We start from the raw sequence: 27,450 nt of genomic DNA on the forward strand, positions 1-27,450 counted from the left end.
AAGAGATCAGGATGGAAAATGGGAACAACCCTGGGAAAGCGAACAGGTTAGAAAATGGAAAAAACATAGGGGAAGGGAACAGGACAGGTAAAGGGATCAAGACTGAGAAAGGGATCAAGATAAATCATGGAAAAGAAAAATGGGAATGGTATAGTTAAAGGAAACAAGGAGAAGAACAGAATAAGGAAAGGGAACAGGATAAAGAAAGGAAACATAAAAGAAAGATAGAAAACCCATAGGTAAGAGAATATGATAGGAAACGCGGAAAACCATAGAAAAGTGAATGGTATAGAAAACCAAATACAGAAAGGGAACAGCATAGGGGAAGGGAAAAGAATAGAAGAAGGGGACAGTATAGAGGAAGGGAACAGGACAGGTAAAGGGATCAGCATAGAAAAACGGAACAAGATAGATCAAAAGATACATAAAGAATTGAAAAAGAATCAGGTAAAGGGGAAATGAGAAACGGAAGGGAGAAAGGGCTCGCTATGCATCTTTATATAAATCGCATTGCCTGTTTTTTCCTACAATGTCGCTCTTAGTGTTGGAAATCCTTTCCTTATCCTGTGTGTGTGTATATATCCTATCTCTTTAGAAGCGTCTGACCCGAATCTAATATTGCAGTATATTCTGCTCATAAATGAAGTACGCAGCGATCTTTCACCTCCCTCCTGGCACTGCTCTACTTGGGATCCCGACTCTTGGCACACCTCCTGACAGTCCAGTGAATCAAGATCATTCCTTGTCTCAACCAGGTCAAGCCTGATCTCAAGTCTACCTGTAAGATTCCAATACCTGGCCATGTCCTCTCTGGGAAGGAATATTTCCGGTCAAGGGCTTTAGAGACGATCTGGACTTGCGAGGATATGCATTTGAACAGTATGCTGCGTAGATGGCGCCTTTTCCTTTTCACAGTGCTGGCTATCCACGGCTTCTACACCTGTCTGCAGAGGAGGATGACCATCGACTTTTGGTAAGGGTTTTTACTGCTTGTGTGCATTTAACTTCTTTGAAGAAGGAAAGCCAACCTGATTTTTAGGATTTTCTAGGGTATACCTACCTTAATCTGACATCATTCATTGAGCTTCTTAGGCAAAATTTCACAAATTAGAAGTGAGTGTTATTTAGAGGTTTTTTTTTCCTCTCTCTTTCTTGTGTGTATGCATATGATATGTACTGTTGCTTTAATAGTTTATCTTTTTTCGGTCTTTTTTTTTGTGTGCAATAAAAAAAAAAAAAAAAAATTAGGCTAATGAGGGGCCTTTTTTTTTGGCATAAGATTATCCACTTCAGGGGTTTACACCCCTTCATGACCAGGCCATTTTTTGCTTTACGGCTTTGATTGACAATTGCGCGGTCGTGCGATGATGCACCCAAATAAAATTTATGTCCTTTTTTTACCACAAACAGAGCTTTCTTTTTGTGGTATTTGATCACCGCTACGGTTTTTCTTTTTTGCGTTATAAACAAAAAAAGACAGACAATTTTGAAAAAAAAAAAAAGCAATATTTTTTACTTTCTGCTATAAGACACAGCCAATAAAAAAAAATTTAAAAAATCTAATTTCTTCATCAATTTAGGCCAATATGTATTCTGCTACATATTTTTTTGGGAAAAAAAAGGGAATAAGTGTATATTGATTGGTTTGCGCAAAAGTTATAGCGTCTACAAACTATGGGATATATTTATGGAATGTTTTAATTTTTTTTATTTTACTAGTAATGGCGGAGATCAGTGACTTATAGCGGGACTGTGACATTGCAGTGGACAAATCAGACACTAAGTGACACTTTTGACACTTTTTTAGGGACCATTGATACCAAATCAGGGATCAGTGCTAAAAATATGCACTATCACTGTACTAATGACACTGGCAGGGAAGGGGTTAACATCAGGGGTGATTAAAGGGTTAGATGTGTGCCTAACCTGTGCTTGTGTACTGTGTGGGGGAGGTGCTTGTACTATGGGAAGGCAGAGATCCGAGTTTCTGCTTTGCAGAAACACAGGATCAATACCTTCCCTACTGACAGAACAGTAGTCTGCCTTGTTCACATAGGCAGATCGCCATCTTGGTGTATTCAGAACGATCGGTGGGTCCAGGCGGACATCGAGTCCCCTGGACCCCCTGATTGGCTCCTGCTGTGTCCAGTCACAGTGGGAGCCTGTTGCCAGCGACGCGCGTGTGCGCCCCAGACCCGGAGGTGCCGGATCACGTACTAGGTAAGTGATCCTGCGCAGGAGAGGTACCTTGTCACCATATATATATACAGTATATGGTCAGAAAACAGTTAATAGAAAGGAGCCTCTGTAACTCTCAGGAGTCATTTAAAGCCCACTGCACCCTTTAAAACTACCAAAAACCCACCTTAATTTCCATTTTCTCATTGACTTCAACATATTTCGACAAATGACAATTTCTCCCAATTTTCACTGAAATTCAGGGTAAATTAAAACTTTCAGTTTGGCTCATCCCCATTACTTATCTATTCCAGTTCCAGCAAAGAGATTCACAGTAACAATCCCTAGCTAGGAAACCTCACAGCTAGACTCTCTCTAGAGATACCAACAGTTGAGAAGTGATTTAGCCCACCACTATCCACTGAAATTTCCGTTGTGGGAAGACTAATTCTGTAATGACATGGGTGAACATTTGTTAAAAAATATTTAAAATGTGGCTGGCACAACAAGTAGAGATATTTTTCCATGTACTCTTTTTATTGATCAAAGAATAATACCTTATGCCGTTCATACAGTATCTCACAAAAGTGAGTACACCCCCCACATTTTTGTAAATATTTTATTCTATCTTTTCATGTGTAAATATTTTATTCTATCTTTTCATGTGTAAATATTTTATTCTATCTTTTCATGTGACAACACCGAAGAAATTACACTTTGCTACAATTTACCCACTTAAAGACCAGCCTCGTTTTGGATTTTAGGTGTTTACATGTTTAAAACAGGTTTTTTTTTGCTAGAAAATGACTTAGAACCCCCAAACATTATATATTGTTTTTTTCTAACACCCTAGAGAATAAAATAGCGGTCATTGCAATACTTTTTTTTGCACCGTATTTGCGCAGCGGTCTTATAAGCGCACTTTTTTTGGAAAAAAATCACTTTTTTGAATAAAAAAAATAAGACAACAGTAAAGTTAGCCCAATTTTTTTTATATTGTGAAATATAATGTTACGCCAAGTAAATTGATACCCAACATGTCACGCTTCAAAATTGCGCCCGCTCGTGGAATGGCGTTAAACTTTTACCCTTAAAAATCTCCATAGGCGACGTTTAAAAAATTCTACAGATTGCATGTTTTGCGTTACAGAGGAGGTCTAGGGCTAGAATTATTGCTCTCACTCTACCGGTCGCGGCGACACCTTACATGTGTGGTTCGACCACCGTTTTCATATGCGGGCGCTACTCACGTATGCGTTCGCTTCTGCGCGCGAGCTCGTCGGGACAGGGCGCTTTAAAAAAATGTTTTTTTTTATTATTTATTTTATTTTATTGTATTTATTTTTTCACTGTTTTTTAGAAAAAAAAATTTGGAACACTTTTATTCCTATTACAAGGAATGTAAACATCCCTTGTAATAGAAAAAAGCATGACAGGTCCTCTTAAATATGAGATCTGGGGTCAAAAAGACCTCAGATCTCATATTTAGACTTTAATGCAAAAAAAAAAAAAAAAAAGTCGTTTAAAAAAATGACACAAGAAAAAAATGTGCCTTTAAGAGAAGTGGGCGGAGCTGACGTAATGACGTCGCTCCGGCCTTCCTATGGTATGGAGACGGGTGGGTGCCATCTTAGCCTCACTCGTCTCCATACTGAGGAAGGGAAATGACCCGATCGCCTCCGCCGCCATCGACGGCTCCAGTAAGCGGCGGAGGGAGCGGAAGAGCGGCGGGAGGGGGGTGGCACCTCTCCCACCGCCAATAACGGTGATCTCACGGCGAACCCGCTGCAGAGACCACCATTATCGTGTACAGAACCGCCGGCCCTAAAGATGGATACCTCGGTTGTGGCAGCAGCTGCTGCTGTTACCGAGATATCCATCTTCAAAAAAATGACGTATATATACAGTGGCCGGTCGGTAAGTGGTTTAGAGTGGTGAGTGTACAGCTTGTATAACAGTGTAAATTTGCTGTCCCCTCAAAATAACTCAACACACAGCCATTAATGTCTAAACTGCTGGCAACAAAAGTGAGTACACCCAGATAAGTTCCCACCGACATCATTGATCTTTTTAGCACTCAATACAGTAAGAGTGTAAGTAGCATTCTTCTTTAACCAGGTCCTATGGAAGCCTAGGGTTCCTCCAAAGGTTGCTAGGGGTTCCTTGAAAGGTGAGCAATTTCTACCTCTCACATAAGTTCCCACTGACACCATTGATCTTTTTAGCCATCTATAAGAGTGAAAGGAGCATTCTTCCTCAACCAGATTCCATGGAAACCTAGGGTTCCTCCACAGGTTGCAAGGGGTTCCTTGAGAGATGAGCAATGTCTGCCTCTCAGATAAGCTCCCACTGACTCCATTGATCTTTTTAGCCATCTCTAAGAGTGTAAGGAGCATTCTTCCTCAACCAGGACCCATGGAACCCTACGGTTCCTCCAGAGGTCGCAAGAGATTGCGTGAGAGATGAGAAATTTCTACCTCTCAGATAAGTTTCCACTGACACCATTAATCTTTTTAGCTTTCTGTAAGTGGCTAATTCTTCCAAATGACCAGAAGTGTAAGGAGCATTCTTCTCACTGACCACCGCACTAATGTATCATGAGATGTAGATATGGTCATTTTTAGCATGGGTTCCCTGAGACTGGAAAGTTATTTCAAGGGTTCCTCTGTGTTGAAAAGGTTGAGAAAGACTGGACTACTTTGACGTTTTTCTGTCATCACCTTTTCATGTTTGTATGTTAACAAAGTGAAAAAAAAAAAAGGTTTTAAGCAATAAAAATCATGACGAAAAAACAAGACGATTATTCATAATAAAAAGTGTAAACCTATGTCATTCTGTTAGGGACTGCACCTACTTTATCAAAGTTGACAAAGTATCTATAAATCCATAAAGAAATGAAATTATTTGACGTAGGAATGCTTCTGCTTTTCGCAAGAGATAACAGTCTGATTGTAGAATTCAGCTTTTACACCAGTAGATACATCCAGATAAGTTCCCACTGACATCATTGATCTTTTTTAGCACTCAATAAGAGTGTAAGTAGTAGTCTTCTTTAACCAGGTCCTATGGAATCCTAGGGTTCCTCCAAAGGTTCCTAGGGGTTCCTTGAGTGGTGAGCAATTTCTGCCTCTCAGATAAATTCCCACTGACATCATTGATCCTTTTAGCACTCAATTAGAGTGTAAGTAGCATTCTTATTTAACCAGGTTCCATGGAAGCTTAGGGTTCCTCCAGAGGTTGCAAGGGGTTCCTTGAAAGATGAGCAATATCTACCTCTCAGATAAGCTCCCACTGACACCATTGATCTTTTTAGCCATCTATAAGAGTGTAAGGAGCATTCTTCCTCAACCAGGACCCATGGAACACTACGGTTCCTCCAGAGGTCAAAAGAGATTGCTTGAGAGATGAGCAATTTCTACCTCTCAGATAAGTTCCCACTGACACCATCAATCTTTTTAGCTTTCTGTAAGTGGCTAATTCTTCCAAATGACCACAAGTGTAAGGAACAATCTTCTCACTGACCATCGCACTAATGTATCATGAGATATAGATATAGTCATTTTTAGCATGGGCTCCCTGAGACTGGAAAGTCATTTCAAGGGTTCCTCTGTGTTGAAAAGGTTGAGAAAGACTGGACTACTTTGACGTTTTTCTGTCATCACCTTTTCATGTTTGTATGTTAACAAAGTGAAAAAAAAAAAGGTTTTAAGCAATAAAAATCATGACGAAAAAACATGACAATCATTCATAATAAAAAGTGTCAACCTATGTCATTCTGTTAGGGACTGCAGCTACTTTATCAAAGTTGACAAAGTATCTATAAATCCAAAAGGAAAGGAAATTATTTGACGTAGGAATGCCTCTGCTTTACGCAAGAGATAACAGTCTGATTGTAGAATTCAGCTTTTACACCAGTAGATACACCCAGATAAGTTCCCACTGACATCATTGATCTTTTTAGAACTCAATAAGAGTGTAAGTAGCAGTCTTCTTTAACCAGGTCCTATGGAATCCTAGGGTTCCTCCAAAGGTTGCTAGGGGTTCCTTGAGTGGTGAGCAATTTCTGCCTCTCAGATAAATTCCCACTGACATTATTGATCTTTTTAGCACTCAATAAGAGTGTAAGTAGCATTCTTCTTTAACCAGGTCCTATGGAATCCTAGGGTTCCTCCAGAGGTTGCAAGGGGTTCCTTGAAAGATGAGGAATTTCTACCTCTCAGATAAGCTTCCACTGACACCATTGATCTTTTTAGCCATCTCTAATGCCCCGTACACACGGTCGGACATTGATAGGACATTCCAACAACAAAATCCATGGATTTTTTCTGACGGATGTTGGCTCAAACTTGTCTTGCATACACACGGTCACACAAAGTTGTCGGAAAATCCAATCGTTCTGAACACGGTGAAGTAAAACACGTACATCGGGACTATAAATGGGGCAATAGCCAATAGCTTTCGTCTCTTAATTTATTCTGAGCATGCGTGGCACTTTGTCTGTCGGATTTGTCTACACACGATCGGAATTTAAAGGATCAGATTTTGTTGTCGGAAAAGTTTATAGCATGCTCTCAAACTTTGTGTGTCGGAAATTCCGATGGAAATAGTCCGATGAAGCCCACACACGGTTGGAATTTCCGACAACAAGCTCCGATCGCACATATTCCGTCGTCATTTTTAGCATGGGCTCCCTGAGACTGGAAAGTTATTTCAAGGGTTCCTCTGTGTTGAAAAGGTTGAGAAAGACTAGACTACTTTGACGTTTTTCTGCCATCACCTTTCCATGTTTGTATGTTAACAAAGTGACAAAAAAAAAGGTTTTAAGCAATAAAAATCATGACGAAAAAACAAGACGATCATTCATAATAAAAAGTGTCAACTTATGTCATTCTGTTAGGGACTGCAGCTACTTTAACAAAGTTGACAAAGTATCTATAAAACCATAAGGAAAGGAAATCACTTGAGGTATGAATGCTTCTGCTTTACGCAAGAGATAACAGTCTGATTGTAGAATTCAGCTTTTACACCAGTAGATACACCCAGATAAGTTCCCACTGACATCATTGATCTTTTTAGCACTCAATAAGAGTGTAAGTAGCATTCTTCTTTAACCAAGTTCCATAGAAGCCTAGAGTTCCTCCAGAGGTCCCTAGGGGTTCCTTGAAAGATGAGCAATTTCTACCTCTCAGATAAGTTCCCACTGACACCATTGATCGTTTTAGCCATCTATAAGAGTGTAAGGAGCATTCTTCCTCAACCAGGACCCAAGGAACCCTAGGTTCCTCCAGAGGTCCTAAGAGATTGCTTGAGAGATGAGCAATTTCTACCTCTCAGATAAGTTCCCACTGACACCATTAATCTTTTTAGCTTTCTGTAAGTGGCTAATTCTTCCAAATGACCACAAGTGTAAGGAGCATTCTTCTCACTGACCATCGCACTAATGTATCATGAGATGTAGATATAGTCATTTTTAGCATGGGCTCCCTGAGACTGGACAGTTATTTCAAGGTTTCCTCTGTGTTGAAAAGGATGACAAAGATTGGACTACTTTGACGTTTTTTGGCCATCACCTTTCCATGTTTGTATGTTAACAAAGTGACAAAAAAAAAAGGTTTTAACCACTTGCTTACTGGGCACTTAAACCCCCCCCTATCCAGACCAATTTTCAGCTTTCAGCACTGATGCACTTTGAATGACAATTGCGCGGTCATACAATACTGTACCCAAATGAAATTTTTATCATTTTTTTTCCCACAAATAGAGCTTTCTTTTGGTGGTATTTGATCACCTTTGCGGATTTTATTTTTTGTTAAAAAATGTAAAAAGACCGAATTTAAAAAATAATTTTTTTTTTTTTTTTTTTATATTTTGTTATAAAATTTAAAACAGGTAATTTTTCTCCTTCATTGATGTACGCTGATGAGGCGGCACTGATGGGCACCGATAGGTGGCAGTGATGGGCACTGATGGGTGGCAATAATGGGCACTGATCGGTTACACTGATAGGCAGCACTGCTAGGTAGCTCTGATTGGCACCACTGGTGGGCATAGATAGGTGACACTTGTGGGCATTGATAGATGGCACTTGTGGGCATTGATAGGTGGCATTCATGGGCATGGATAGGTGGCACTGGTGGGCACTGTGGGCACTGTCAGGTGGCATTGACAGGTGGCACAGGTGAGGCATAATTGCCTCTTCCTCTTCGGGACCAATGTCCCTTGTAGATGAGCCGGTGGTCGGCTTTTTTTTCTCCTCACGCTGTCAGCGTGAGGAGAAAAAAAGCAGGGTGTGTGCACAGGGGAGGCCATTATATGACAGCCTCCCGGAAATTCAGGTCCGCGCTGTGGCCATCATTCGGCTATAGCGCGAATGTCAAGAGGTTAAGCAATAAAAATCATGACGAAAAAACATGACGATCATTCATAATACAAAGTGTCAACCTATGTCATTCTGTTAGGGACTGCACCTACTTTAACAAAGTTGACAAAGTATCTATAAAACCATAAGGAAAGGAAATCATTTGAGGTATGAATGCTTCTGCTTTATGCAAGAGATAACAGTCTGATAGCACTCAATAAGAGTATAAGTAGCATTCTTCTTTAACCAGGTCCTATGGAACCCTAGGGTTCCTCCAGAGGTTGCTAGGGGTTCCTTGAGTGATGATCAATTTCTGCCTCTCAGATAAGTTCCCACTGACATCATTGATCTTTTTAGCACTCAATAAGAGTGTAAGTAGCATTCTTCTTTAACCAGGTTTCATGGAAGCCTAGGGTTCCTCCAGAGGTTGCAAGGGGTTCCTTGAAAGATGAGCAATTTCTACCTCTCAGATAAGTTCCCACTGACACCATTGATCTTTTTAGCCACCTATAAGAGTGAAAGGAGCATTCTTCCTCAACCAGGTTCCATGGAAACTTAGGGTTCCTCCACAGGTTGCAAGGGGTTCCTTGAGAGATGAGCAATGTCTGCCTCTCAGATAAGCTCCCACTAACACCATTGATCTTTTTAGCCATCTCTAAGAGTGTAAGGAGCATTCTTCCTCAACCAGGACCCATGGAACCCTACGGTTCCTCCAGAGGTTGCAAGAGATTGCTTGAGAGATGAGCAATTTCTACCTCTCAGATACAGTAAGTTTCCACTGACACCATTAATCTTTTTAGCTTTCTGCAAGTGGCTAATTCTTCCAAATGACCACAAGTGTAAGGAGCATTCTTCTCACTGACCATCGCACTAATGTATCATGAGATGTAGATATAGTCATTTTTAGCATGGGCTCCCTGAGACTGGAAAGTTATTTCAAGGGTTCCTCTGTGTTGAAAAGGTTGATAAAGACTGGACTACTTTGATGTTTTTCTGGCATCACCTTTCAATGTTTGTATGTTAACAAAGTGACCAAAAAAAAAGGTTTTAAGCAATAAAAATCATGATGAAAAAACATGACAATCATAAAAAGTGTCAACCTATGTCATGCTGTTAGGGACTGCAGCTACTTTAACAAAGTTGACAAAGTATCTATAAAACCATAAGGAAAGGAAATCACTTGAGGTATGAATGCTTCTGCTTTACGCAAGAGATAACAGTCTGATTGTAGAATTCAGCTTTTACACCAGTAGATACACCCAGATAAGTTCCCACTGACATCATTGATCTTTTTAGCACTCAATAAGAGTGTAAGTAGCATTCTTCTTTAACCAAGTTCCATGGAAGCCTAGAGTTCCTCCAGAGGTTGCAAGGGGTTCCTTGAAAGATGAGCAATTTCTACCTCTCAGATAAGTTCCCACTGACACCATTGATCGTTTTAGCCATCTATAAAAGTGTAAGGAGCATTCTTCCTCAACCAGGACCCATGGAACCCTACGGTTCCTCCAGAGGTGGTAAGAGATTGCTTGAGAGATGAGCAATTTCTACCTCTCAGATAAGTTCCCACTGACACCATTAATCTTTTTAGCTTTCTGTAAGTGGCTAATTCTTCCAAATGACCACAAGTGTAAGGAAATTCCGAAAACAAATGTCCGAGCCTACACACGGTCGGAATTTCCGACAACAAGCTCACATCGCACATTTGTTGTCGGAAATTCCGACCGGAACCGGATCGGAAATTCGGCCAGCAAAAGACCGATGAGAGCTTTTGGTCGGAAAATGCGACCGTGTGTATGCTCCATTGGACTTTTGCTGGCTAAATTCCAGCCAGCAAAAGATTGAGAGCATGTTCTCAATTTTTCGGTCGGAAAAAATTCTGTTGCTTGTCGACTAGCAAAATTCCTACGCATGCTCGGAAACAATTCGACGCATGCTCGGAAGCATTGAACTTCATTTTCTCGGCTCGTCGTAGTGTTGTACGTCAATGCGTTCTTGACGGTCGAAAGTTCAGAGAACTTTTGTGTGACCGTGTGTATGCAAGACAAGCATTAGCGGAATTCCGTCGGAAAAACCATCCAAGATTTTTCTGACGGAAAATCAGCTCGTGTGTAGAGTTCCCTAATGGTACACAAAGACCAAAAAATAACCATTCAACCATCCTTTACTCTATCCTAAAAAAAAAAAGTGTTTTCCATAAACTTCAATTATTACAACTTAGGGTTTCTTCTTTTTTTTTTAACCCTTTCAGGAGGAGAGCGCGTTTTGTAAAAGCCTCGATTTCTGACTGCGAGAAAGTGAGAAACATCACTTTAACAGAGTCATTAAAATCGTAAGTATTGAAGTCACTTCTAAAATAATTATATCACTTAGTTTACATCAGTATAGCGGAAGTAAGGGAATGGTTAGAGCCCCTATTAGGCTCTTATTTCTGTCAATATCCCTGCTCGGCCTTTTGGCTAGGTTGACCTGAGTGTGCCTTACCCCCCCCCTTAGGGGGTTAGGGAAGGGTCCTTCATAACACATCCTAATTGCACTTTTTTTATACACTTTGGTACTTAACCACTTCCCGACCGGCGCACGCCTATGTACGTCGGCAGAATGGCACGGCTGGGCATATGGGCGTACGGGTAAGTCCCATTGAATTTTCCGCGGTGCCATTGCGTGCATGGCGCCGGCGGGGCGCGCGCCGCCCGGGAGCTCCGTGAGTCAGGTCGCGGGTCCCGCGGACTCGATCGCCGCGGGGATACCAGCGATCGCCTCACGGAGAGGACGAACGGGGAGATGCTGATATAAACAGCATCTCCCCTTTCTGCCTAGTGACAGTGTCACTGATCTCTGCTCCCTGTCATCAGGAGCAGAGATCAGTGACGTGTCACAGCTAGGCCATCCCCCCTACAGTTAGAAAACACTCCCTAGTACTGACTTAACCCCTCCCCCTAGTGGTAACCCCTTCCCTGCCAGTGTCATTTGCACAGTAATCGGTGCATTTTTATAGCACTGATTGCTGTATTAATGCCAATGGTCCCAAAAATGTGTCAAAAATGTCCGATGTGTCCACCATAATGTCGCAGTCCCGATAAAAATCGATGATCGCCGCCATTACTAGTAAAAAAAAAAATTATTAATAAAAATGCTATAAAACTATCCCCTATTTTGTAAACGCTATAACTTTTGCGCAAACCAATCAATAAACGCTTATTGCGATTTTTTTTAACCAAAAATATGTGGAAGAATACGTATCGGCCTAAACTGAGGAAAAAAAAAATTTTTAAATTATTTTTTGGGGATATTTATTATAGCAAAAAGTAAAAAAGAATGCGTTTTTTTTTTCAAAATTGACGCTATTTTTTTGTTTAAAGCGCAAAAAATAAAAACCGTAGAGGTAATCAAATACCACCAAAAGAAAGCTCTATTTGTGGGAAAAAAAGGACATCAACTTTGTTTGGGAGCCACGTCGCACGACCGCGCAATTGTCAGTTAATTTTTGTGCACCACACCATGGGTTTAAAAAACACGCTGTTTTCATTAGTAGCAGCCCATCCATACGGGGCACAGGGGCGCCACCCCCCTAATCCATGCACCCGGCCCCTAATCTACATGCAGGGTGCCGGACGCATGGATTTTAATGTTTTTTTCTTTTTTTTTTGAAGCACATGATTAGAGCCTGAGGATCTAATTAGGTTAAAAATAATGGTGGACAGAGCAATGCGCCCCGAGCCCACCCAGTTGTGTGACATTAGCAAATTAATATTTGCTAATGTCTTCCTGCTTCTCCTCCTGACCAATCAGGAAGCGGGCCGGGAGGTTCGGCCCACTTCCCCCAAAAATATATAAAAAAACAAATTTTTCCTCAGTTTAGGCTGATATGTATTCTTCTACATATTTTTAAAAAATCGCAATAAGCGTATATTGATTGGTTTGAGCAAACGTTATAGCATCTACAAAATAGGGGATAGATTTATGGAATTTTTATTAGTAATTTTTTTTTTTATCAGTAATGGCAGCGATCTGCGATTTTTATCATGACTGCGACATTATGGTGGACACATCGGACACTTTTGACAATATTTTGGGACCAGTGTCATTTATAGAGCGATCAGTGCTGTAAAAATGCACTGATTACTGTGTAAATGACACTGGTAGGGAAGGGGTTAAACACTAGGGGGCGATCAAGGGGTTAAGTATGTCCTAGGGAGTGATTTTAACTGTGGGGGGGTGTGCTACCTAGGACATGACAGCGATCACTGCTCCCGATGACAGGGAGCAGTAGATCTCTGTCATGTCACTAGGCAGAACGGCGAAATGCCTTGTTTACAGGTTTGCCGCTCCTTGACACGATCGCGGGACACCGGCGGGCATCAAGTCTGCGGGACCCACGGGCAAGGTCACGCTGTACACTGGTAACACTGTATTGCTCTGGTCACTGTATGTAAACTAAATATCATTTTAAAAAAATAAATAAATTTAGAAAAATTTAAATTATAAAAAAAAAAGTTTGTGTTATTGTTTTTTTACATACTATCACCAGTCAGTGTCCCTGATCATCGCCACACCAGTTATATGATGATGCTGTACTGCACTGGTGACAGTATGTAAAAAAATTAACATTTTATTTTAAATTTCTTCTGTTTTCAAAAAATTGTGACAAAAATGTACAACTTCCCTAAACTCGCCATGCCTCTTACTAAATACCTTGGACTGTCTACTTTCCAAAAAGGGGTCATATGGGGGGATATTTGTACTGAGCCTCAAGAAATGAGTTTGGCCTAAATTTATTAAAGTGGAGTTCCACCCAAAAGTGGAACTTCCGCTTTAAGTACTCCTTGCCCCTTACATGCCACATTTGGCATGTCACTTTTAGGGGGAGGGACTTACTTTAGAGAGGGACTCCCTGTCCCACTTCCTCGTTCTGCCTTCAGGCCACCTAGGCGACTCCTCCTCTCCCTCTCGGCAATCTTCTGGGACACACAGGTACCAGAAGATTGCCTGTCCACTCGGAGAGCGCAGTGCAACTCGCACATGTGCAGTGCGCGCCTGGCCGTGAAGTCACAAGCTGTCATGGCCCACAGTTCCAATAACGGCGCCACGGAGAGGCGGAGGAGAGGAGCGAGGCTTCGGGCGCCCGCATCGCTGGACCATGGGACAGGTAAGTGGCTGTTTATTAAAAGTCAGCAGCTATACTTTTTGTAGCTGCTGACTTTTAATAAACTGAAAAAAGCCTGGAACTCCGCTTTAAGAATGAACATTTATTTGCAAAAAAAAAAAGAAAGCAAGAAATGCATTTGTTTTCTAAAATTTCCAGTCTTTTTTGTTTATTTAGCAAAAAAAAAAAAAAAAAACAGTGATGAAAAAAAAACCACCAAATGAAAGCTCTATTTGTGTGAAAAAAATACTAAAAATGTCATATGTGTACAGTGTTGCGTGACCGCGCAATTGTCATTCAAAGCGTGACAGCGTTGAAAGCTGAAAATTGGCCTGGGCAGGAAGGGGGTAAAAGTGCCCGGTATTGAAGGGGTTAAAAATATTACTGTAGATGCCATACATTTTTCTGTCCCCTGAAGCCTGGCTGAAATATTCCTATCTCAGTTTACATTCCCATCCTGGCTAGTTTCTGGGATGCCGCAGCAGTTGGACTAGGGTTGCCACCTGTCTGGGATTCACCCGGACAGTCCGGGTTTTGAATTGTGTGTCCGGGTTTTAGGCGGACTGACACCCGGACACATTATTCAGACTTGGCTGTGTCTCCCTAAGTAACCAAGACAGTCCCATACAAATCTGTGAGCAAGTTCGGCATCACTGGGGGGCAGGGTGTTGATGTCAGGAAGAGCAATTCTTCCACACCCACTGTTTGCTGCAGCACGCTAAACACACCGCAATACTACTCACCTTAGGGTACCCAAAGGTGTCCCAGGCCACTAAAGTGTTCGGGTTTGGCTTGAAGAAAAGGTGACAACCCTAAGTTGGACCCTGATCACCAGTATCACAAGAGTGAGAATTACCTGTTCCAAAAGCTGCACGTGCGCAGCAGCGGCGCTGATGGAGGACTTATGCCAACAGCATTTGAGACCTTTTATCATGAGGCTGTAGATTTTTTTTAATGAGTAGATGTGTCATATACCTGGTTGGAAGCCAAAGTGACGATAGGGCTTCCAATGCGGCTCTGGTCCAAACACCGCTGGGTATAGAGACAGCTGTGCCAAACAAAAAGTAGCACTGGTGCCGGGGATTCAGGTGGTTAACAGTTGCCTGTGGAGTTGGTCCACAAGAGGGTATCTAGGCAGCAAACGGGAGTCTCAGCGATACTCCAGAAGAAACCATAGCTGGCAGACCATACGCCCGTGGTAAGAGGATACAGGGCAAGGCCCATAGGGAAGGTCTGGAAAAAAGAGCTGCCAAAATTACGCACAGGTAGTTAAAAGAGACAATATCTTGAAGTTGAGGTGGGGTCATACACAGGTAAGCAACTGGGATAAGAGATGTGGTCTGGAGGCAATTCAGGGTCATACACAGGTAAGCAGCCAATATGGGAGACCTTATTTGAAGCCATGATAAGGCTATGCAGCTGGAACGAGAGATATGGTCTGGAGCCAAGCCGGGGTCATAAACAGGAGATCAGTGGTTTATCAGCAAGCTGAGGTCATAATCAGGAGTCAAGCAGAGATAAGTCCAAGAACAAGCCTAGTCTGTCATGGCTAATCAAGAAGCTCAGAATCAGGATACTCGGGACCAAGGATCACGGATAGCTGAAGATCATTCAGCAATTACAAATCTCGAATTTCCTTAACTACTTCCAGTCCGGGCCTTTTTTGGCACTTTTTGTTCACAAGTAACAATCAGTATTTTTTTGCTAGAAAATTACTTATAACCCCCAAACATTATATATTTTTTTTTAAAGCAGAGGCCCTAGAGAATACATTGGTGGATTTTGCAATTTTGTATGTCACACAGTATTCGCGCAGTGGTTTTTCAAATGCAATTTTTTGGGGAAAAAATACTTTTTTTTAAATTTCATTGCAAAAAAACACAATACATAAACCAATTTTTTTGTAAAATATAAGAGATGAAGCTATGCTGAGTAAATAGATGCCAAACACATCATGCTTTAAAATTGCGCACACCCGTGCAACAGCGGCAAATTATGTAAATTTTATTCTCCATAGGTGACGCTTTAAAACAATTTACAGGTTACCACTTTAGATTTACAGAGGATGTCTGGTGCTAGAATTGCTGCCCATGATCTGACGTTCGGGGTGATACCTCACAAGTGTTGTAGGGCCGTATTTAATATTGATTGGACCCTGGGAAAACATTTTCTCGGTCCCCCCTTCCATGCACTTTCGTTCTCCACCTTCTCTGAGACATATAAAATATAGCAGTTTACTGAATCAGATCAGGCAGCAATTGCGATTGGTTGCCAGAGCTTACAGTGTATCATTACTGCTCACTGACTGACTGCTAGAGGTTATAGCGCACATTATGGCTCACTGATTATTTGCTAGAGGCTACAGCACATGACTTCTGCTTGTTAATTGGTTGCTGGAGATTACTGTACATCAATACTGCTCACTGATTGGTTGCTAGAGGTTACTGGACATCCCTACCACTCACTAATTGGTTGCTAGAAGTTATTATTACTGCTCACCAATTGGTTGCTAGAGTTTACTGCATATCCTTACCGCTCAATGATTGGTTGCAAGAGGTTAGTGCACATTATTACTGCTCACAATGCTTGGTGGCTAAAGATTACAGCACATCATCTCGCTGCCTGCACACCATGAACTGGGGAGGTAAGGGGACCCATCAATAGACAGAAAACTCCTAGGGATCCTAGGACTCCTGAGATCAGTGGCAATGCTGGGGGAGGGGGGGTTGTGATCAGTGGCAATGCTGGGGAGTTGATGGGATCAGTAACAATGGTGGGGGGATGGCATTAGTTAGAAGGCAGTACACTGTGGCAAATTCTGAATCATGTAGAGCAAAGCTGGACATCTTTGGCAAGCATGTAGTGGTGGGTTCTACACTGACCACCAATGTAATGGGAAATTTACAATGACCACCAATGTGAGGGGGGGGGAATTTACATTGATCACCAATGTAAGAGGGAATTTGCACTGACCACCATGTAACGGGAGGATTTTACGCCACCCACCAAAATAAAGATATTTCTACACTGACACCAATCTAATAGGAGCATTTACACCAACCACCAGTGTAAGGGGGAATATACCATGACCTCCATGTAATGGGGAATTTACACTGACAACCATTGTCAAGGAGATTTGTTCTGACCACCAATGTAGGGTGACACTTCTACACTGACCACCAATGTTAGATGGTGGTTTCACACTGACCACCAATATAAAGGGAGATTTACACTGACCATCAGTGTAAGGGGCAATTCTGCACTTACCACCAATGTCAAGGGAAATGTACACTGATCACCAATGTAATGAAGAATTTACCTCACAAGCAATGTAATGGGGGATTTTACATCAAGAACCGATAAAGGGGGATTTTTACACCGGCCTTACTTCAAGGGGGGAGGAAATTTAAACTGGTATAGTTGACAAGTATGAGGCAGCTGCTTTGGGCCCCACAGCAATGATGGGGCCCAGGGCAGCTGCCCCTTTTGCCCTGCCTTAAAGAAGTGCCCTGAAGTGTTGGACGATTGCTGTTTGTGTGTGTGTGGGACCAACGTGCACATTCACCTTTGCGCACTAGCACGGGAGGACGGGGCACTTCCTTTTTTTAAAAAAATTATTAATATATTTATTTATGTAATTTTTTTAAACTATTGCTTTTTTATCACTTTTATTGCTGTCACAAGGAATGAAAACATCCTTGTGACAGCAATAGGCATTTGACAGGTCCTCTTTATGGAGAGATCTTGGGTCTATAAGACATCAACAAGGCATTTTCCTCCACACAACTGCCCCTCACTGGATATTTTCTCTTTTTCGGACCATTCTCTGTAAACCCGAGAGATGGTTGTATGTGAAAATCCCAGCAGATCAACGTTTTTTTTAAATACTCAGACCAGCCTGTCTGGCACCAACAACTATGCCACGTTCAAAGTCACTTAAATCCCCTTTCTTCCCCATTCTGATGCTCGGTTTGAACTTCAGCAAGTCGTCTTTACCACGTCTAGATGCCTAAATGCATTGAGTTGCTGCCATGTGATTGGCTGATTAGCAATTTGTGTTACCAAGCAATTGAACAGGTTTACCTAATAAAGTGGCCGGTGAGTGTATACTGTATATGTAAAGACAGTTGACCACAATTGTATCAGATTTGAATTACTGATTACTAATCCTGAGAAAGCAGATCCTGTCCACGAAATGTGTCAACACTATTCTGCACATCTTGTAGTTGTTTAAATGCAATTGAGATGCTCTGGACAGTGATTTTTAGCACCCTCTAGTGCACTGATAGCGAGCCTTGTCACCCCAGATGTTTTGAAACTACATTTCCCATGATGCTCAACTACACTGCAGAGAGCATGAGCATCATTGGAAGTGTAGTTCCAAACCATGTGGGGTGCCAAGGTTCGCCATCACTGCTCTAGTGTGTGCTAGAAGTGAGTGTAGGCAAACCAACTCCGATTTACGTTTAAGTTGGTGAGTCTTAATTGGGTCAGGGTTTATTAGAGGTCAGGGCTGGATTAGCAGCTCCCTGATGCCTCTCCCTGTTTCTAGAGTGTTGGAGAATGTTCTGGAAGATAGTGGGTGGAGACTAGGAGGGGCTGCTCAGCATATTTGTAGGTCCCTGGCCAATCCCCGGGAGCCTGGGAGCCTTTAAATATTGATGAGACATGCCAACAGGGGCAGAGGAAGATGGAGCAACAGTGTTGAGGAGGCTGTTGGTGGCCCTCAAGGTGCCCCCTAGTCTGGGGGGGTGTCCTGCCCTGGGTCGGGGCTCGGCTGCTGGAAAGATCCTGCCAAAACAGACGGGATGAAGTCTTTCCTGGAGGCACAGGAGCAAAACAGGTCATAGTGAGTAGTGCAACACTGTGAGGGACTAACAAAGGGGGGATACTGCCACATGTAACCAGTCTCTATTGAAGACAGCGGTGTGCTTAAGTCTTCAGGCCTTTCCCTAGAGATCTCCTGAGAGTCACCGGGGCGGGCTGGTGAAGAGTCAGTCGGGTGAACTGACTGTAGAAGCAACCAGGAGGGCTGGGGAAAGGGGCAGCTGCAGCCAGGTGGGTTGGCAGTGCCTGAAAATGTGGTGCTGGGATCAATAGCCACAGAGGAGAAGTTACGAGCTGTTTCACTATATCTGCATTACACTTAAAGGGGCTGCGAGTTCCTGCCTGTAATGGGCTGTGGCTAAATCTGACTGGGAGCCTCATCTCAAGAGTGATTCAGCTGGAGCAAGCAAGTGTGTGCAGGAGGAAAGAGGAGAAGAGACTGTATATAGATGTATATAGGAAGGTATCCCTGAAGCTGTTGAAGCCAAGTGGGCATCCCATCCCTATCCAAGTTATTGACCCACTAATAAATAACATAAACAAAGCTACGGACTTTTCTCTGACTCTGGGTGTTTGTGAAAACTTGGTTTGCTTGGCTGTGCAGGAGTGGGGGATCCAAGTTCATCTGCAACTCCTACAGAGGGTGTGCTACAGATTATATATTGTAGGTTGCTGCAGAGACCAGGACCCAGAAGGTCAATTTGATATCGAGTCCCAATGGTTTAGTCTGGAACATCAGCCACTGCTAGGGAGGTAGACCAATGCATGTGAGATACTCCCATAGTACTTTAAACTTTGTCCAACATCAACATTTGGTAAAGAAAGTGGTTCTATGCATAGTTTGTCATTATATAGTTACACATGGGCAGCCATATTTACTCTTTAGATACACAGACCCTAGTCATTACTTTCCAATGCAGTAAAGCGGTTCTGCTTCAATGCTCCTTCTCACATTGACAATCTGTGAATCAGTCTACTCATTGAAAACAATGCACTTCCTGTCTGGCCTATATCTTATCTCAACATTTTAAGGGAGGGGCATGTTCTACAATGAGCCACTGAGAGCTCCCCCTACTGGCTAAACTACTCAAGCTTTATTTGATAAAATAACAGATACAGGGTATATGGAAGAACAATTTCAAAAGTTATATTAAAAGTTATTTACTTTTAAGCTTCATTCTGGGCTCTCTTACCACCCTGTGTTGACCCCTGTCCCCAGTTCAACACCACCCATTACCCCCCTATGCCCTAAGGCACACAGGGTCATGTTCTTTTTCATTTTTTCTCCAGGCTGGGTGGTTCTCAGTAATAATACAGAGAGCATATTCACATTAGCTCTGCTCTCTGCATTATTACATATAAGTGAAGGGTACTATGGCGACACCTCCTCCTCACTGCCCTCAGTCTTCTGGTTTGAATGACCTGAAGATGTCCGAGTTTCACAATATTAGAAAAGTGTGCCTGACATGATATAAGCTTTTTCATATTATTTACCCTTTTTTCTGTAACTCTAAATCAATTGTCTCCAAACTGCAGCCCCCCAGACTGGATGTGGCTCTTTGCTTGCCTTTATCCAACCTTTGGGGCACTACTCCTTCCATTACTTCCACTGACACCAACACTGGGGCATAACTCCTCCTACACCAAAGATGGGGCATTATTCCTCTCACTGATATCAATGATGGGGTAATATTGCTCCCCAACACCAATGATGGGGCACTATTCTTTCCACTGACACCAACGATGGGGTACTATTCTCCCACTGACACCAATAATGGGGCACTATTCCTTCCACTGACACTAACGATGGGGTACTGTTCTCCCACTGACATCAACGATGGTGCACTATTCCTTCCACAGACACCAATGATCCTCCTACTACTGACCCCAGGCACCATATAATTTTTTTTCTCCCACTAACCCCAAAGCCTATGGCATTGTTTACTTCCATTGGTGCTGGGGCATTTTTTTGCTCCCGCTGGCCATAGTCCGGTGTCTTTCAAATCTAAAGAACAATAAGCTGGCCCTTTGTTCAGAAAGTTGGGAGACTCCTGCTCTAAAATCTAGAAGTGCTGTCGTTTGGAGGTAACATGTTCCTTTTATTTTCGTCTTTCTACATAGACTTGAACCTGATGACTTCAGAAGGCTTGTTAATAAACTGGGGCATTGTCCATGGCAATACAACGAGTCTGAACACGATAAACTTAGGTGAGTATTCCTTATAATGTTTTCTTTTTTCGCTATGACAAATCTTCCTGGAAGATTGAGGATATACTTTAGATGAATGGGGACCATGCACCCACCCCTTAATGGGTCACACCACTGTGCCCTTCTTTCAGAGTGTATTTACGTAGAGTGCAGTGCTAAAGTCACCATGCCAGTGTTACTCTCTGCATCAGCAGAGGTCCATCCTGAGCCAGAGAATGTCTCTTTGAGGAGAAGATGAACAATTGAGCAAAGTGACTTTAAAGCTTTGGTGCTTTAACTCCAACCAAATTAAATTTGTTTGGTTAGAGTGGGAAAAAGTTGGAACCCTTGTGACACTTTTACTGCTGTCTATGTCCTTATTGGGGAGATTCTCACTGTTTTGTCTGACAAATAGGGATGAGCCGAACTTCCCCCAGTTCAGTTCGCACCAGAACATGCGAACAGACAAAGAATTTCTGTGAACATTCAAACACCGTTAAAGTCTATGGGACACAATTGTGAACAATCAAAAGTGCTAATTTTAAGGGCTTATTTGCAAGTTATTGCCATAAAAAGTGTATGGGGGACCCGGGTCCTGCCCCAGGGGACATGTATCAATGCAAAATAAAAGTTTTTAAAATGGCCGTTTTTTCAGGAGCAGTGATTTGAATAATGCTTAAAGTGAAAGAATAAAAATGAAATATTCCTTTTAATATTGTGCTTGGGGGGTCTCCTTAGTCTCCCTGTAAAGTGGCACATCTTTCTCATGTGTTTTTCTGTGCCGCAGCAAAATGACATTTCTAATTGAAAAAATGTCATTTAAAATTGCTCGCGGCTGTAATGTATTGCCGGCTGCCGGCAATATAGATAAAAAAAAATGAGGAAAAAATCAGCGTGGGTCCCCCCCCCCAAGTCCATACCAGGCCTTCAGGTCTGGTATGGATATTAAGGGGAATTCCAAGCCGAAATTTTAAAAAAAAAACAGCGTGGGGGTCCCTTCCAAAATCCATACCAGGTCCTTAGGGTCTGGTATGGATTTTAGGGGAACTCCATGCCAAAAAAAAATGGCGTGGGGTCCCACCCAAAATCCATACCAGACCCTTATCCGAGCAGGGAGCCTGGTAGGCCAGGAAAAGGAACCATACCAGGTCACTTGTCCTCAACATGGGGAGGATGCTTTGGGGTCCCCCCCCAAAGCACCTTGTCCCCATGTTGATGGGAACAAGGGCCTCATCCCCACAACCCTGGCCATTGGTTGTGTTGGTCTGCGGGCAGGGGGCTTATCAGAATCTGGAAGCCCCCTTTAACAAGGGGGCCCCCAGATCACGCCCCCCCCCCATGTGAATGGGTATGGGGTACATCCTACACCTACCCATTCACCCAAAAAAATGTAAAAAAGTAAAAACCACAATACATATTTTTTGACAATTCCTTTATTAACAAAGAACAAAAAAAAAGTGTCCCGCGATGTCCATCCATCTTCAATCACAGTGCCCGATGGACCCGAAATATTTAAAAAAAACCTCAACCTCCATGGGAAGCGTCCCGCTGACTGTTGTCTTTTCGCAATGACAGCTGTTATATAGGCAAGGGCAGGGCCACCCGCTGACGTAACCGGATGACCCCACCCCCCTCTGATGGCACATGACATCAGAAGGGACAGGGTCACTCGGTTACGTCACCGGGTGGCCCCGCCCTTGCCTATATAACAGCTGTCATTGCGAAAAGACAACAGTCGGCGGGACACCTCCCAAGGAGGCGGGGTTTTTTTTTTTTTTCAGGTCCGTCGGGCGCCATGATTGAAGATGGATGGACATCGCGGGAAACTTTTTTTTTTTCTTTTTTAATAAAGGAATTGTCAAAAACTCTGTATTGTGGTTTTTACTTTTTGACACGTTTTTGGTGAATGGGTACCCCATAGCCATTCACATAGGGGGAGGGTGGGATCAGGGGGACCCCAAAGCACCATCCACATGTTGAGGGCATGTGGCCTAGTATGGTTCAGCCCCTCTATCCTGTCTTCCAGGCTACTTGCTCGGATAAGGGTCACGCCATTTTTTAAAAATTTGACGTGGTCTTCCCCTTAAAATATATGACAGACCCGAAGGGTCTGGTACGGATTTTGGGGGGGACCCCACGCAATTTCTATTTTTGCATGGAGTTCCCCATGCAAAATGTAAAATATATATATATATCACTGACTGCACTGTATTTATATATATATACTAGACTGGCTGCCCTGTATATATAGTCTACACTGAATGCATATCATATATACAGTATCTCACAGAAGTGAGTACACCCCTCACCTGGACCACACATGAACATAAACCTTTGGTTCTTGCTTAAAATATTTTGCTTAAAATGATACAAAGTGTTAATTCCCATAATTTATTCACATACATTATATATAGTATCTCACAAAAGTGAGTACACCCCTCACATTTTTGTAAATATTTTATTCTATCTTTTCATGTGACAACACTGAAGAAATGACACTTTGCTACAATGTAAAGTAGTGAGTGTGCAGCTTGTATAACAGTGTAAATTTGCTGTCCCCTCAAAATAACTCAACACACAGCCATTAATGTCTAAACCACTGGCAACAAAAGTGAGTACACCCCTAAGTGAAAATGTCCAAATTGGGCCCAAGGTGTCAATATTTTGTGTGGCCACCATTATTTTCCAGCACTGCCTTAACCCTCTTGGGCATGGAGTTCACCAGAGCTTCACAGGTTGCCACTGGAGTCCTCTTCCACTCCTCCATGATGACATCACAGAGCTGGTGGATGTTAGAGACCTTGCACTCCTCCACCTTCCGTTTGAGGGTGCCCCACAGACAGGGCCGCTGTCAGAAATCATGGGGCCCCGTACAGCCTACCTGACGGGGCCCCCTTCAACCACACCCTTGACCCCACCCCTGACCCCAGCTTGAAACGAAATGCAGGTTTGTTGCCATTTACATATGCATGCGGAGCCAATGCACGTGTTTGCAATTAATAAGCACGAATGAGCGGGGGCAGTTTAAAATTTCTTTTAAATTGTATTTTATTACAAATAAAAAAAAAATCTTACATTGTATCTTTACATTTGATGAACAACATTGCTTGTGATAGCATGGGCCATGACAGGTCCTCTTTATGGGGAGATCTCAGGTCTTTTAGACCCCATAACTGTCCTCTGGCCTCCAAAGCATCTGATCAAACCAAGATCAGTTTAATCAGATGCTTCTTCAAGCTGGTGATGGCTTCTTTACATGAGCCTGAAACTGGAAGTGGTGAAATCCTCGTCACTTCCGGTTTTTGACGTCACGCAGTGGGAGGAACAACATCCATCCCTCTCACTGCGATGACCGAACCGGATGCTACTGGTCACATCTTAAAAGCAATAAAGGTGGTGATGGGACCCACTGTCTGTAAAAGTAATCCAGTGGCTTCTTAGCCACTAGGATTACTTTTACTTTCTGCAGAATTGCTGGGGCTAAAAGATTATATCTTGATCATTGCTTTAGTGATGACCAAGATATCATCCTTCCATTCCAGCGATGTACTGGTACGTCGCTTGACGGGAAGCAGTTAAAGAGGATTGGTTTGGGGAGCAGTAAAAATGCAGCTCTGCTGCACATGCAGTATACACATACATGTACACACAGTATACACAGACGGATGTAAAAAAAACACAGATTTATACATACTGTCCCTGGTTTTACTGAGGCTGGCAACCCTGATGGGGCCCCATAGTGGCCCAGGGCCCTCGGGCAGTGCCCGAGTGGCTCAATGGTCAGTCCGCCCCTGGACACAGTGAGCATTCTATGCTCTATTCCCCACTCACTGTGTCCAGTGCAGCCACGCTCTTCTCCTGCTCTCCCCTATCAGCCGCTCAGATTCTTCCCATCTCATCCGGGAGCCGAACGGAGAATCACAGTATCACTCCGCCAGCCAGGACTAATAGGATAGTGGGGCGGCATGATGTACATTCACCCGAAAATTAAGAAATAGTCCCTCCACTGCGCTCCCCTCCTGGGCCCCTGTGTTGACCTGATGGGGCCCAGGAAAATGATATACCCCCTGTAAGCAAGTAGGAGCGGGAGAGGAGTCTAGAAAACATTTTTTTTTAATGCAATAACAAACTGTAATGTTGCCCGGTGTCTTGTCAAATACTGTTCCCCATCGGATAGTGTCCGCCCTGTACTGCGCAGGTGCAGTACAGAGGACAAACGAGACGCCAAAAGTCTCCGAAGTTCAACAGCTGATCGTCAGCTCTACACAGCGCCTGCGCGCTTATTCTGCCCTGAGTCTAGGTTCATGCCCCACTATCCAAGTGGACATAGAGTTAGAATAAAAAGATGCCGAGCGCAGCAAGGCCGTGCCCGAAGCGTGGCGAGCGAAGCAAGCCTGCGAGGGGCCCTGTTACAAAGCGTTCACTATTAAGTGCCCAAGCGCCGTGTACAGCTGATGGTCAGCTGGTCAACTTCTGAGACTTTCGGCGTCTCCTTGTCCTCCGTACTGCGCAAGCACTGGACGGACACTATCCAATAGGAGGACACTTCTCGTCAGAACACAGGGCCCCACTGTGTAGCTGATGGGGGCGGGCCCCATACAACAGGGCTGGTTGTACTGCCCTATCAGCGGCCCTGCCCACAGATGCTCAATAGGGTTTAGGTCTGGAGACATGCTTGGCCAGTCCATCACCTTTATCCTCAGCTTCTTTAGCAAGGCAGTGATCGTCTTGGAGGTGTGTTTGGGGTTATTACCATGTTGGAATACTGCCCTGCGGCCCAGTCTCCGAAGGGAGGAGATCATGCTCTGCTTCAGTATGTCACAGTACATGTTGGCATTCATAGTTCCTCAGTGAACTGTAGCTCTTCAGTGCTGGCAGCGCTTAAGCAGCCCCAGACAATGAAATTCCCACCACCCTGCTTGACTGTAGGCAAGACACACTTGTCTTTGTACTCCTCACCTGGTTGCTGCACATGCTTGACACCATCTGAACCAAATAAGTTTATCTTGGTTCCATCAGACCACAGGACATGGTTCCAGTAATCCATGTCCTTAGTCTGCTTGTCTTCAGCAAACTGTTTGCAGGCTTTCTTGTACATCATCAGAGGCTTCCTTCTGGGACGACAGCCATGCAGAACAATTTGATTCAGTGTGCGGCGTATGGTCTGAGCACTGACAGGCTGACCTCCCCCACCCCTTCAACCTTTGCAGCAATGCTGGCAGCACTCATATGCCTACCATATTTTTCGGACCATAAGACGCACTTTTTCCCCCAAAAAATATGGGGGGAAAATGTCCCTGCGTCTTATGGTCCAAATACTGAATGGACACCCCCCCCCCCCTCCCATCTACGCGATTTCAAATACCGGGCCAGCAGTGGTCAGAGAGCATGTCCGCAGATGGGAGGCAGCCGGCGCCGTCAGCTAGAACTCATGGGGGGTCATACTGGTCCGCGGCAGCATCTTCTTCCCAGCAGCACGTACCACACAGCAAGAGAAGGGGGCGGCCCATGTAAAAGAAGCCCAGGAAGCTTTGCAGCAGGTCCAGTGCGCGGAGGAAGGCCCACATGACGTAATTACATGTTGCTCCACGCACTGGGCTGTTCTGTTGCTGACTAGTAAAGTGAGCCCTCTTTGGTCGCTGCCTCACAAGTCCCTTCCAGTTCCTCTGCAAGCAGTGCCCGCTCTGCATTCTGCATTCTAAAGTATACAGTACAAAAAAATTACTATACACTGTGAATACTGGTAACTAATCCTGAACAGGTGCCAGCCCAGCCCCCACTGACAGGACCAGGTGCCAGCCCAGCCACCCACTGACAGGACCAGGGTCCAGCTCAGCCACCCACTGACCAGATCAGGTGCCAGCTCAGCCACCCACTGACAGAACCAGGTGCCAGCTCAGCCACCCACTGATGGGACCAGGTGCCAGCTCAGCTACCCACTGACGGGACCAGGTGCCAGCTCAGCCACCCACTGATGGGACCAGGTGCCAGCTCAGCCACCCACTGCAGGGACCAGGTGCCAGCTCAGCCACCCACTGCAGGGACCAGGTGCCAGCTCAGCCACCCACTGCAGGGACCAGGTGCCAGCTCAGCCACCCACTGCAGGGACCAGGTGCCAGCTCAGCCACCCACTGCAGGGACCAGGTGCCAGCTCAGCCACCCACTGCAGGGACCAGGTGCCAGCTCAGCCACCCACTGCAGGGACCAGGTGCCAGCTCAGCCACCCACTGCAGGGACCAGGGGCCAGCTCAGCCACCCACTGCAGGGACCAGGTGCCAGCTCAGCCACCCACTGACGGGACCAGGTACCAGCTCAGCCACCCACTGCAGGGACCAGGTGCTAAAGCAGAAAGGATGATGAAGCAGAAAAGACTAGCATATAAAACTCCTTTTAAACTGCAGGTAGTAAAATATGCTAAGAAACATGGAAACAGAGCAGCGGAGAGACATTTTGGGTCAACTCCAACTGAAAAAATGATAAAAAAGTGGAGGAAACAGGTGGATCAGCTGCAAAAAGCAAATAAAAGTAAGCACACTTTTCGTGGGCATGCTGCAAAGTGGCAACGGTTAGAAGTGGCCATGAAAGAAGGGATCACACATCACCGGAATAATGGCTTCTCAGCCTCTACAAAAATTATAATATATGAAGCTAAACACATTGCTGTAGAGAAAGGCATTCAGGATTTTACTGGATCACCATCGTGGTTCTACAGATTTATGAGGCGATGTGACCTTGTTACATGGTTTTACTTGTTACT

At 43.8% G+C, this 27,450-nt stretch overlaps 1 protein-coding gene across 1 annotated transcript in view; it reads left to right on the top strand.

Annotated features, from left to right (window-relative positions):
- Nucleotides 1-688: 688 nt before the first annotated feature.
- Nucleotides 689-27,450, top strand: part of LOC141134847 (alpha-2,8-sialyltransferase 8F-like) — a 61,455-nt gene continuing 34,693 nt past the window's right edge. The window contains exons 1-3 of the mRNA XM_073624280.1: nt 689-973; nt 10,785-10,865; nt 20,628-20,714. Coding sequence (XP_073480381.1) covers nt 867-973; nt 10,785-10,865; nt 20,628-20,714 — 275 coding nt within the window. The 5' untranslated portion in view covers nt 689-866. The remainder of the gene's footprint in view (nt 974-10,784; nt 10,866-20,627; nt 20,715-27,450) is intronic.

This window comes from Aquarana catesbeiana, linkage group LG03 (assembly GCF_042186555.1).
Source record: "Aquarana catesbeiana isolate 2022-GZ linkage group LG03, ASM4218655v1, whole genome shotgun sequence".
In the NCBI taxonomy this organism is placed as follows: domain Eukaryota; kingdom Metazoa; phylum Chordata; class Amphibia; order Anura; family Ranidae; genus Aquarana; species Aquarana catesbeiana.